A 12,301-nucleotide genomic window follows, 5' to 3' on the forward strand; every position below is an offset into this window, starting at 1 on the left:
TTGAATAAGATTTCATTACAAATGGATTATGAATTTAAGTACAACTTTAACTAAAGTTTTAAATAGAATCTACTGATGTCAGCCGGTGTTATCCGTGGCTCAGTGGTAGCACTCTCACCTCTAAGTCACGGAGTTCAAGTCCCACTCCAGAGACATGAGCACAAAATCCAGGCTGACACTCCAGTGCAGTACTGAGGGAGTGCTACACTGTCGGAGGTGCCGTCTTTCAGATGAGACTTTAACTGAGGCCCTGTCTGCCCTCTCAGGTGGACATAAAATATACTGTGGCACTATTCTAAGAAGAGATGGGGAGTTTATCCCTTAATCAACATCATTAAAACAGATTATCTGATCATTATCTCATTGCTGTTTATGGGTCTTGCTGTGCGCAAATTGGTTGCCGCGTTTCCTACTTTACAACAGTGGACTACACAACAAAAGTACTTAATTAGCTGTAAACCGCTTTGGGACGTCCTGAGATTGTGAAAGACGCTCTAACAAATGCAACTTTTATCTTTATGTCTTTGTTGTGATGTGATGTCTCAGGCCATTCAGGAGAGAGGTTAGATCATGTCTATTTACAACACCAAAGTTCTGATTGGTCCCCTTGGATGACAAGACCAGATTTCTGATTGGTCCCCTTGGAGGACACGACCCACCCAGCAGTCTGTTTGGAATGTGTAATTTGATCTTGCCTGCCTGAGTAATCAAGATCTTTGCAATGTGTAACATGGTCCCTTTATTGTGGCAGCCAGGCTCCAGAGCTCACACTACTAACACTACTGCTTTCAGAGCACAGAAAGGGTGCAGCCTCCCAGGTTAGGAGCACTCACAGTGCTCATCTGCCGAGTTCAGATAAGAAGGGGTGAGGCCATTGAAGGATTTTAACATGAGGATGAGGATTTTAAAATCAAGGTGTTGGTGGACAATGTTGCCCCTAATTTCTTTTGGGTGCGTGGTCCCTTTAATGGGCTGCGCAGCACATTCAAAATTTCGCGCATGCGCAAAATCTCCCATTCAAAAAGCGGTAAGCGGCCTGTGGGACCTCACCAGCGTTGTTGGTGGACCATAAGCCAATGTAGGTCAACAAGCACAGGGGTGATGCGTGAATGGGACTTGCTGCATGTTAGGAAACGTGCAGCAGAGTTTTGGATGAGCTCAAGTTCATTGAGGGTGGAAGCTGTGAGTCTGGCCAGGAGAACATTGGAATAGTCGAGTTCGGCAAATAACACATAAATGCAGTGTTATAGGACCAACACAGAATACGCTCTCATTTTGCGCATCCCTAGTTGCCTTGTGAGGGTGGTAGTGAGCTGCCTTCTTGAACCGCTGCGGTCTGGGGCGGGGGGTGGGGAGGAGAGGGAGAACGTGGTGCAGGTGTAAAGGAGGTGGTGGGGGTGGAAGAACGTGATCCAGGCCTAACAGAGGACAGGAGAACGTGATCTATCTTCCCATCTGGATCACGTTCTTGCTCTCATCCCCCCTCCCCTTAGACCTGGATCACGTTCTCTCCCCCCCCACTGTTCTCACCGTGCCACCACCCAACAAGTTCCTGACCTTCTCTCCCCAAGTTCCTAACCTACCCCCCGAGCACCTGACCTCCACCCTCTCCGAGCTCCTCTTCATCCCTTCTCCAAGCTCATCTCTCTCCGAGCCCCTCTCCCCCCTTCGATCACTTCTCTCTCTCTCCCCCTTCAGATCCTCTCTCCTTCCCCCCTTTGATCCCCTCTCTCTCTCCCCCTTCAGATCCTCTCTCCTTCCCCCCTTTGATCCCTTCTCTCTCTCTCCCCCTTTAGATCCCCTCTCCATCCCCCCTTCGACCCCCTCTCTCCCTTCCTTCGATCCCCTCTTTATTTCTCTCCCCTTGATCCCCTCTCTCTCCCCCCTTTGATCTCCTCTCCTCTCCCCCCCGCACCTATACGATCCCCTGACCTTATCCGCGCGCAGCCAAAGAGAGCGTGGCAATGCAGGCCGCAGCCGCTGCACCGTTTGGTACAGCGCATGCGCAGCCGGATCGAGTGCGCATGCAAAAACACCGTGGAAATAATCACACTGGAGAAGTTAGGAAAAACTTCTTCGCAGAAAGGGTGGTAGAAGTGTGGAACTCTTCCCCCACAAAAAGCAGTAGATGTTAGCTCATTTATTGGCTGTTGCGTTTTCTACATTACAACAGTGATTACACTTCAAAAGTACCTCATTGGCTATAGAGTGTTTCGGATGTCCTGAGGTCGTGAAAGGTACTATAAAATTGCAAAATCTTTCTTTGATTTTTTTTTTACTTCAGAAAGAGAGAATAAGACAGAGATAGTGTCAAATATAAAGTTTATATTTACAATTGGATGTGTTGTTGCAGTAATTATTGAATCCACCTTCCTGATTTGAATCATTCAGCGAGGGTATGTTTGGACTTTTGCCGGTTGACTGGCAGAGGCCGCTGGTTGGCCTCCTGTTCTAGCGGCGAAGAAACCTCTGCCATTTTGAGGCAGCAGCCCACTCCTGCTCCTCCTGGGTCCACTAAATAGTTCAGCATTTACCTTTGGAAGGTCTCTTCAGTTCCATCGTCCGTTGAACTGCACGCGCAGCCTTCAAACAGTTCCGACCAAAAATGGCAATCGAGGTGCTAATTACATCATAGGACCCCGATTTCCATATTAAAAGGGGCCTATCGCCTGAAACAGGCAGACTTTGGACACCTGGCGCTAGGCCGCTTTCAAAATGGCGCCGGCCGCATTTTGAGGCTGTTAACCACCTAGTTAACACCAGGCGAAGGAAGTGAAAGTCAGCCCTGCGTATTCAGAAAACCGCCGAAATTTCTGTCAGCCGCACTTTGTATCGTGCACTTTAAATGGCAGCAGCAACCAAGAATTAAAGTGCTGGTAGGAAAAAAATAACAGCAAACACGATGGACTACCCAGTAAAATGAACAAATGAGCAGCGCAAAATACAGCAACATTTAACCAGAAAATGCTAAGAAGAAAAATATTCTGTATAAAAACTGTGCAACATTAATCCTATCTATCAGAAGCCAGCTTGAGCCCCAGGATCTTGGATGTGGCCATTTTATCTGGACAGGATCTATACTGTGGACAGCGCCCGAAGTCAGGAGATAGCTGGGGGCGGGGGGGGGTGCGGTGGAACCTTATTTCTATTGGAAAATCGGATGTGCGAGGTCAGGGGTCGACTGGGGCCTGTACCGCTGGTAAAGCCAGAGCTCAGCTGCCTGCCTCAGCTGTCCACATCTAGTGGTCCTGCGGTGTCCCAGAACTATAACGCATCAGCTGAAGACACTTAATAAAATAACATTGCTGCGGACAACACCCAGAATTTTTTTTTAAATGGCAGCACAGTGGCATAGTGGTTAGCACTGTTGCCTCACAGCGCCAGGGACCCGGGTTCGAATCCGGCCTCGGGCGACTGTCTGTGTGGAGTTTGCACATTCTCCCCGTGTTTGCGTGGGTTTCCTCCGGGTGCTCCGGTTTCCTCCCACAGTCCAAAGATGTGCGGGTTAGGTTGATTGGCCATGATAAATTGACCCTTAGTGTTAGGGGGATTAAATACGTGAGGTTACGGGGATAGGGTGGGATATGTGTTGGTGTAGGGGTTACGGGGATCGGGTGGGATATGTGTCGGTGCAGGCTCGATGGGCTGAAATGGCCTCTATCTGCACTGTGGGGTTTCTGTGATTCTGTGATTCTGTTAATAGCAGGACCGGCTTATCACAGAGCACGCCAGGACTTGCTGTTGTAAGTTCTATCCCATCCCCCACTCCCGTGAGCTGATGGAAAATTGATGAAGATAGACACAATTTTTAGGATCATTGCAAGTAACTGGAATTCTTTTTTATATAAAATATCGAAAATGAGGTAAAGTATGAACTCTTCAATTTTTTCTGAGGTAATAGGAACAGGAGTAGGCCATTCAGGCCCTCAAGCCTATTCTGTTAGAGCGTGGCTGATCTGTACCTCGATTCCATTTACTCGCCTTTGCTCCATATCCCTTGATGCCCTACCTCACAAAAGGGGCTCCTCCACAGCCTGTTGGGGGAGAGAGTTCCAGATTTCTACTACCCTCTGTGTGAAACAGTGCTTCCTGATTTCACTTCTGAATGGCCTGTCTCTAATTTGTATGATTGTATTGTAGGAATGTCTAATTCCTATCAAAAGACTGAGGTCGACTCAGGCGATCAATCAAAAGATGTTTAATGTAAAACTAACTGAGTTTAACAAACAAAAGCACGAGAACTACAAATACAGGTCTAGTCAGTTCGGAGGCTCCACGAGGACTGCTTGGGTGGTCCCGTGGCCGGCGTCATGACGTCATCACGTTTTTCCCGCCGTTGGGGGATCACGTGATGAACGGCGTGACGTCATCGCGTTTGCCTGCGCTCTTAAAGGGACCGCGCTCTGTACATGCAAACAGTATATACAAAGATACAGATTCAGGCTGTAGCTAACACATTGTTAAAGGGAATTATATACAGTTGATCCAAGTCCCTTAGTGGCTCTGCCACAGTATCCCCCTTGTCCTGGATTTCCCCCACCAGAGGAAATAGTTTCTCTGCACCTACCCTATCAAATCCCTTTATCATTTTAAACACCTCAATTAGATCACCCCCCCCCCCCAACCTTCTGAACTCAAAGGAATATACGCCTAGTCTATGCAACCTGTCCTTATAATTTAACCCTTTAAGCCCCGGTATAATTCTGGTGAACCTGCGCTGCATCCCCGCCAAGGCCAATGTATCCTTCCTGAGGTGCGATGCCTAGAACTGAACACAGTCGCTTAAAGTTCCTCCCTTTTGTATTCCAATCCCCTTGAGATAAAAGACAACATTCCATCATTACCCATTTTGATTGCTTTTTGTACCTGTCCACAAGCTGTTAGTGATTCCAATACCAGGACACCCAGATCTCTTTGCTTCTCCACAGCTCCGAGTCTCTCCTCATTAAGAAAATATTCCAATTTGTCTTTCTTGGATCCAACACACTTCCCCATATTGAACTCCATTTGCCACAGTTTTGCCCACTCACTTAATCTGTCTGTGTCTCTTTGTAACTTCCTGCTCCCATTTGCACAATTGACTGCGCTCACCCTGCAGTTGGTTGCTCTCCCTGAGGTGGGTCATTTAATTTGGCAGCAGTGACAGATGCTTCTGGCGTCCAGTGGAAGTGATGGTGAAAGATAATATAGGCCGTTAAATGGGTGGGGATCTGGTGGGCTTCAGTCTGGTGGGATGGGATCTGGTAGGCAGGGATCTAGTGGGATGGGACCTGGTGCCCATCCACCACCTTAAACATTCGCTCCCTCCACCACCGGCGTACCGTGGCTGCAGTGTGTACCATCATACAAGATGCACTGCAGCAACTCGCCAAGGCTTCTTCAGCAGCACCTCCCAAACCCGCGACCTCTTCCACCTAGAAGGACAAGGGCAGCAGGCGCATGGGGAACACCGTCACCTCCAAGTTCCTCTCCAAGTCACACACCATCCTGACTTGGAAATATATCACCGATCCTTCATCGTGGCTGGGTCAAATCCTGGAACTCCCTCCCTAACAGCGCTTTGAGAGTACCTTCACCACACGGACTGCAGCGGTTCAAAAAGACGGCTCACCACCACCTTCTCAAGGGCAACTAAGGATGGGCAATAAATGCTAGCCTTGCCAGCAATACCCATATCCCGAAAATCAAACAAAAAAGTCTGTCATTTACCTGACAGATTAAATCTATCATATTTACACCAGGAAGGTCAAAGCATCTTCCACCTCCAATGATTCAAATCTTTGCTGGTTCTCATGCGCAACAATTTAATGTAATTTGATTAATAGAAGCTGACCCATTCTGAGTGGGATGAATATTATGTTTCTAATGGTACATTACTCTTTTGTATACATTATTATTGGGATAACCAGTTATTGTAATGAACTGTAAGATGATTCTCGTCAGATAGAAGTTGCACTGCTCTGTTTATCTTTGCAGATGCCCAACTTTTATTCTTTTTCAACTAAATACTTTATAAGGGAGAAGTGAACAGGATCAACAGTGCAGAAGGATGCCATTTGGCACATCACACCGGCACCTGGAGCTCTCTACTCTAATTCCATTTCCCTGCCCTTTCTCGGTGCCCCTTCATATTATTCACTTTCAAATATTTATCCAATTCCCTTTTCAGTGGTGTTAATGTGTCTCAATAACCACCTGTGGTGAAGCATTCCATGTTCAAATAACCCTCTGTGTTTGGTAAAAAAATCTTCTGATTTCCCCCTGGGTTTCGGTGTTAGCTGTGGCTCAGTGAGTAGCACTTTCACTTGAGTCAGAAAATTGTGGGTTCAAGTCCCACTCCAGAGACTTGAGCACAAAGTCCTAGGCTGACACTTCTGTGCAGTACTGGGGGAGTGCTGCGCTGTCGGAGATGCTGTCTTTTGGATGAGACGTTAAACCGAGGCCCCCTCAGGTGGACGTAAATGATCCTGTGCCTGAATAGAAGAAGAGCAGGAGAGTTATCCCCGTTGTCCTGGCCAATATGTATCCCTCAACTAACATCAGTAAAAAAAAAAGCAGATGACATGGTCATTATCACATTGCTGTTTGTGGAATCTTGCTGTGCGCAGCTTGGCTGCTGCATTTCCTACATTACAGGAAACTTTGTGATATCCGGCACCGACGGGACCGGCGTGTTGCCGATCTATCAAAACTGCCGGACATACAAAGTTAATGTTGAACATACGGAGGTTTTCATCTCCGTATCTGACAACAAACACTGTTGCTTAGCAACAGCTTCTAAAGAGTCGGCTGCAGCTGCAAGCGTCTCTAGCTGAAGCTGTTGCTATAGCTACAGACCTTGCAGTGCCTGACTGGGAAAAAAAAAGAACGAGATCTAAAAAACTTATAGAAAACGGCTCCTGATTTTTGCCGTTAGATCGAGTATTCCGGACATACAACCTCCGGATAAACCAAAGTTTCCTGTACAACATTGGCTGTAAAGCGATTTGGAACATACTGAGGTCATGAAAGGTGCTGTAGAAATTCTTTCTTTCTTTCTTTTAAGAACATAAGAATTAGGAGCAGGAGTAGGTCATACGGCCCCTCGAGCCTTATGACCTACTCCTGCTCCTGCTCCTGATCATGACTGATCTTCTACTGCAACTCCACCTTCTCACACCATCCCCATATCCCTTGATTCCCCTAGAGTCCAAAAATCTACTGATCTCTGTCTTGAATATACTCAACGACTCAGCATCCACGGCCCTCTGGGGAAGAGAATTCCAAAGATTTTCTTTTCGGTTCTTCGAGAGAGAGTCTTGAATCTTTGGCCCTTTGTTACAGAACTTGAAATCTCTCATGATTTTGAACATTTCTATTCGATCCGCCCCTCCTTATTCTCCCCTTGCAAAAAGCCCTACTTTTTCAAACTGTTGGTAACCACATCCCGTTAGTCCTGAGCCATGCCTGCTGAGCCCGTCCTTCTAATGGATTTCCCCACAACTTTGTATATTCCTGTTAAACCCTCCCCCAACAACCCAGCAAAAACATGCAGCTATTCGATATCCAGCAGCTGATGACTGTGAGGATGCCACATAAGCATTAAAGGCCCGATGTTAACATCAACAATGTCAGCTGTGGCTCAGTTGGTAGCACACTCGCCTCTGAGTCAGAAGGTTGTGGGTTTCAAGTCCCACTCCAGAGACTTGAGCACATAAAGCTAGGCTGACACTCCAGTGCAGTGCTGAGGGAGTGCTGCACTGTCAGAGGTGCCGTCTTTCAGATGAGATATTAAACCGAGTCTGCTCTCTCAGGTGGATGTAAAAGATCCCATGGCACTATTTCGAAGAAGAGGAGGGGAGTTATCCCTGATGTCCTCGCCAACATTTATCCCTCAACCAACATCACAAGCACAGATGACCCAGTCATTATCACATTGCTGTTTGTGGGAGCTTGCTGTGCGCAAATTGGCTGCCACGTTTCCCACATTACAGCAGTGACTCCACTTCAAAAAGTACTTCATTAAAGTGCTTTGAGACGTCCGGTGGTCGTGAAGGGCACTATATAAATGCAAGCCTTTCTTTAACCCGCCTGATTGGAACGAGGCAGGTTTGGGTCAGATGCCCGATGTATAAGTTGCCCGATTTTACGCTTCATTGACTTCAGCGGAGAGTATAATCAGGCATCTGACCAGAACCCACCCCAGGGGCTCAGGTGTCTGCCTAGAGTGCTGTAAATTGGATGCAAACTCCGACTCGGTTGTCTGGGGAACTGGGATCAACCGCCAGCGAGCTCCCACCTGAAAGGCAAGGGGAAGGTGTGGAAAATTCCCATGAGGCCAGCAGTTAAGCTGGGTAGTCCTTACGAGACCGTTCAGGGAGTCGGACATAAGCTCCCGCTGCACCGTCCATGAATAAGAGGCACAACCTCGCTGGAGTTAGATTCCGGAGCTGTGTAGTTACTAGACCACGATACACGACAGCAACCAGTGGCTCCCCAGACTGACCCCTCACCTAGACATAGGAACAGGCAAAGGCCATTCGGCCCCTCGAGCCTTACGTTATTCATGGCTGATCTGTATCTTACGTCCAACTACCTGCCTTGGTTCCATAACCCTTAATACCCTTGCCGAATAAAAATCTATCAATCTCTGTTTTGAAATTTTCAATTGACACCCCCAGCCTCAACAACCTTTTGGGGGAGAGAGTTCCAGATTTCCACGACTCTTTGTGTGAAGAAGTGCTTCCTGACATCACCCTTGAACCCTCCCTCTCCCACCCTCGAACCCTCCCTCTCCCACCCTCCGCCCCCTCCAACTGGCTGAGGCTCATTGTAACGTCACCTACCGCCCTCCTCTCCAGCAGAGACCTTTGGAAGGAAACATAAGTTGAAGGGCAGAGTTAATAACAATTAGCTGATCTATGCTTTTAAAAAAATATATTGAATTAACAACAAAGAATAACTGATAATGGAAGCTCAGTAACGGTGTGGAGCTCCCGACAAAGTGTCAGTGGGCCAGCTCCTCGCTGTGGTGGGACTGTGAGGTATGTACCAACGCCCCTCCTGGGCTGGCTTATTGATGTGACGTCAATCGAGCTTTGTTGTCCTGCAGGTGATCCACTGGAATTCTCCCAAGAAACTGCGAGTAAAGAACAAGCATGTGGAGTTTTTCCGGAACCTTTACCTGACGTTCCTGGAGTACGACGGGAATCTCCTGCGTCGGGAGCTGTTCGGCTGCCCCAGTGAGGTCGACAAAAACAGTCAAAATGTAAGTGCAGAGAAAGCCTGGGTGGATTTGGGCCTGGTTTCTGGGTGGATTTGGGCCTGGTTTCTGGGTGGATTTGGGCCTGGTTTCTGGGTGGATTTGGGCCTGGTTTCTGGGTGGATTTGGACCTGGTTTCTGGGTGGTGCCTGAGGCATTCTCATTACCACGGTCATGAGGCAATGTTTTTTCAATTCACTGAAGGTTCAGTTCACCCCTTAAATCCCAGCACTTTATGAGGTGTATATTATGAGGTTCTTCTAGCTGGTTCTACTTTCTTGTGACAGTGAAAGAGATGACAGGAAGCAGGAAGTGACAGTGAAAGAGATTACAGGAAGTGACAGTAAAAGAGATGACAGGAAGCAGGAAGTGACAGTGAAAGAGATTACAGGAAGCAGGAAGTGACAGTGGAAGAGATTACAGGAAGTGACAATGAAAGAGAGATGGACAGACATAAAGAAAGAAATACAGACTTGCATTTATATAGCGCCTTTCACGACCTCAGGACGTCCCAAAGCGCTTTACAGTCAATGAAGTACTTTTGAAGTGTTGTCACTGTTGTAATGTAGGAAACGTGGCAGCCAATTTCCCACAAGCTCCCACAAACAGCAATGTGTTAATGACCAGATAGTCTTTTATTTAGTGATGTTCATTGAGACAGAGAGAGCGACATTGAGACAGAGGTAGTGAGAGAGAGAGAGAGAGAGAGACAGAGGGAGAGCGAGAGAGATAGAAGTAGAAACTTCAAAAAATAATTGATATAGAGAATACTTAAATCGCACTCTGTAGTCTGAAAGAAAAGTGCTGATTTTGTTACAACTGCACAATAATTATTACTGCACGATCCTGGTGCAGGGTCTGATAAGGGGGAAGAGCTGAAAGATGGGATTGAAGGAGGAGACTGTCGTGGTGGCTGGGATTTTAATGATGCAAATCCATAAGTCTTGGAGACACAGATGTGTCCGTGCCTAAATCCATTGACAGGCTTTTATTGCACATTTACTCTGCTGATGGCGATGATAAATCTAACAGCCCAATAATATCATTTAAAAATAAAGTTCAGTTATTTTGCCTGAGCCGAACTCACTTGGCAAAAAACCCACAATTGCTGCCAGCTTCAGGGCCTTTGTTACAAAAGAAAATCTAGTCTTTTCCAAATAAATGTTTCTAAGCCCTGCCGATAGTCTTCGCTGTCACTCGCCTCTCAAACTGAGCAGTTTGTAACCCAGAAACACGTGCGGTACCAATTGTCTTAAGTTACCAGAACATATACAAGAGTTACGAAATTAATTTTGTATTTCTGGATGGAATGTTCATGGGTTTGGTTTGTTAGCAGCGGGTAGCTGTGGTGAACGAATACAACATTCGAAAACGAGGTGAGAAATATGAAAAGTACACGGGAAAGTTATGTGAAGATAAATTTTCTGAATTAGCACAGTCATAGAATGGTACAGCACAGAAGGGGGTCATTCGGCCCATCGTGCCCGTGCCGGCTCTTTGAAAGAGTTATCCAATTGGTCCCCCTTCCCCGCTCTTTCTCCATAGACCTGCACATTTTTCCTTTTGAAGTATCTATTCAATCCCCTTTTGAAAGTTACTATTGAATCTGCTTCCAGGCAGTGCATTCCAAATCACAACAACTCGCTGCGTAAAAAACATTCTCCTCATCTCCCCCCTGATTCTTTTGCCAATTACCTTAAATCTGTGTCCTCTGGTTACCGACCCTCCTGCCACTGGAAACAGTTTCTCTTTATTTACTCTATCAAACTCCCTCATAATATTGAACATCTCTATCAAATCTCCATTTAACCTTCTCTGCTCTAAGGAGAACAACTCCAGTCTCTCCACATAACTGAAGTCATTGTAAAAGCAGCTAATGCCCACCACGTCAGTGATGCTTCTGTTAAAGGCAAGCTAAGGGACTGCCCTTGATGTAACACGTGCTAAAATCTGCAGAAACAAGCCCAGGTAATGTCTGCTGAATGTGGCCCTCACCAAGTGCAAAGAGGTTGGATCAAGCCCACCATCTACAATGAGTTTGACACCCCTGGTCTAATACCAACCCACTAAATGAAATGCTGTTCCTTTTCCTTTGTCTTAGTCTTAGTGTTCATGTCTTTCTGTTTTTCAGCTTCAGAAGCAGTTATTAGAACTCGATGAGGACGACCCCTGCTACGAATTCCGAAGGGAGCGGTTTACTGTCCATCGCACCCATCTCTATTTCTTGCACTACGAGTTTGAACCTTCTGCTGAAAACACCGAGGTTACACTGGTGGCCCAACTCTCGATGGACAGGTCAGGAAGCTTTGTCCTTTTTTATTTCGTGTTCATCAAGGTGAAGGATGTTAGTGGTGCAAAACGATGCACCTAGTGCCCTCAGGAATAGGATGGTGTGACTGCGGATGCCTCCACTCTACCCCAACACTGCACAAAGGGGTCTTCTTTCCACCTTCTGCGCCAGCTTCTTAGACTGCCAGTCGGTGCTGAATTTGCCCTGGTATTTTGTGTTGGTGAGCCTATGCCAACAAGGAACTAGGTCAACACTGCCCAATCTCGTACCAATCGCATAGGTCCCTTACATTGAACAGACATCTCACCTGTCTAAGCTGTCTCTGGACCAAGATCTCAGAATAGAGCCAACCTTCTGGTCTGTGCCCTGGTGTTGACTTCCTCCCGCCCCAGCCCCTCCCCAGTTTCAAGTTAGCTAATCTCAACTAGGACAGCAGTACGGGTGCTTCTGTGTTACAGAGAGTGGAAGTTAGCCAAGGTTCCCACTCTTAATCACAATCCAGTGATCCCTAATGGAAGAGCGCGCTACCTGGTAAAATCAGCCGCAGGGGTGCTAACTTTTTCAGAGCGCTACCCAATTTTTACCCCTGACAGTTCAGTCTACTGCTTGCTATCAAGGATTAGGGTATAGACCTTGACCCATCTATAGTTTCTTATATGGTTACCCAACTCCTTCAGCTGCTGATCGGATCTTGAGATTGGATTCTGCCACTTATAACAGGCGCGTTTGTGCGAATGTGATTTGCCTGCTATACGCAATGGCCAGTATAA

At 46.9% G+C, this 12,301-nt stretch overlaps 1 protein-coding gene across 1 annotated transcript in view; it reads left to right on the forward strand.

Moving 5' to 3' along the window:
* LOC147105984 (xylosyl- and glucuronyltransferase LARGE1) overlaps positions 1–12,301 on the forward strand; it is a 1,047,399-nt gene that overhangs the window by 1,019,417 nt on the left and 15,681 nt on the right. The window contains exons 8-9 of the mRNA XM_086008605.1: positions 9,092–9,247; positions 11,373–11,536. Of these exons, the coding sequence (XP_085864731.1) occupies positions 9,092–9,247; positions 11,373–11,536 (320 nt within the window). The remainder of the gene's footprint in view (positions 1–9,091; positions 9,248–11,372; positions 11,537–12,301) is intronic.

The sequence above is a fragment of the Somniosus microcephalus genome, chromosome 16 (genome assembly GCF_052327205.1).
Source record: "Somniosus microcephalus isolate GS21.2 chromosome 16, FLI_Smic_1.0, whole genome shotgun sequence".
Lineage (NCBI taxonomy): Eukaryota > Metazoa > Chordata > Chondrichthyes > Squaliformes > Somniosidae > Somniosus > Somniosus microcephalus.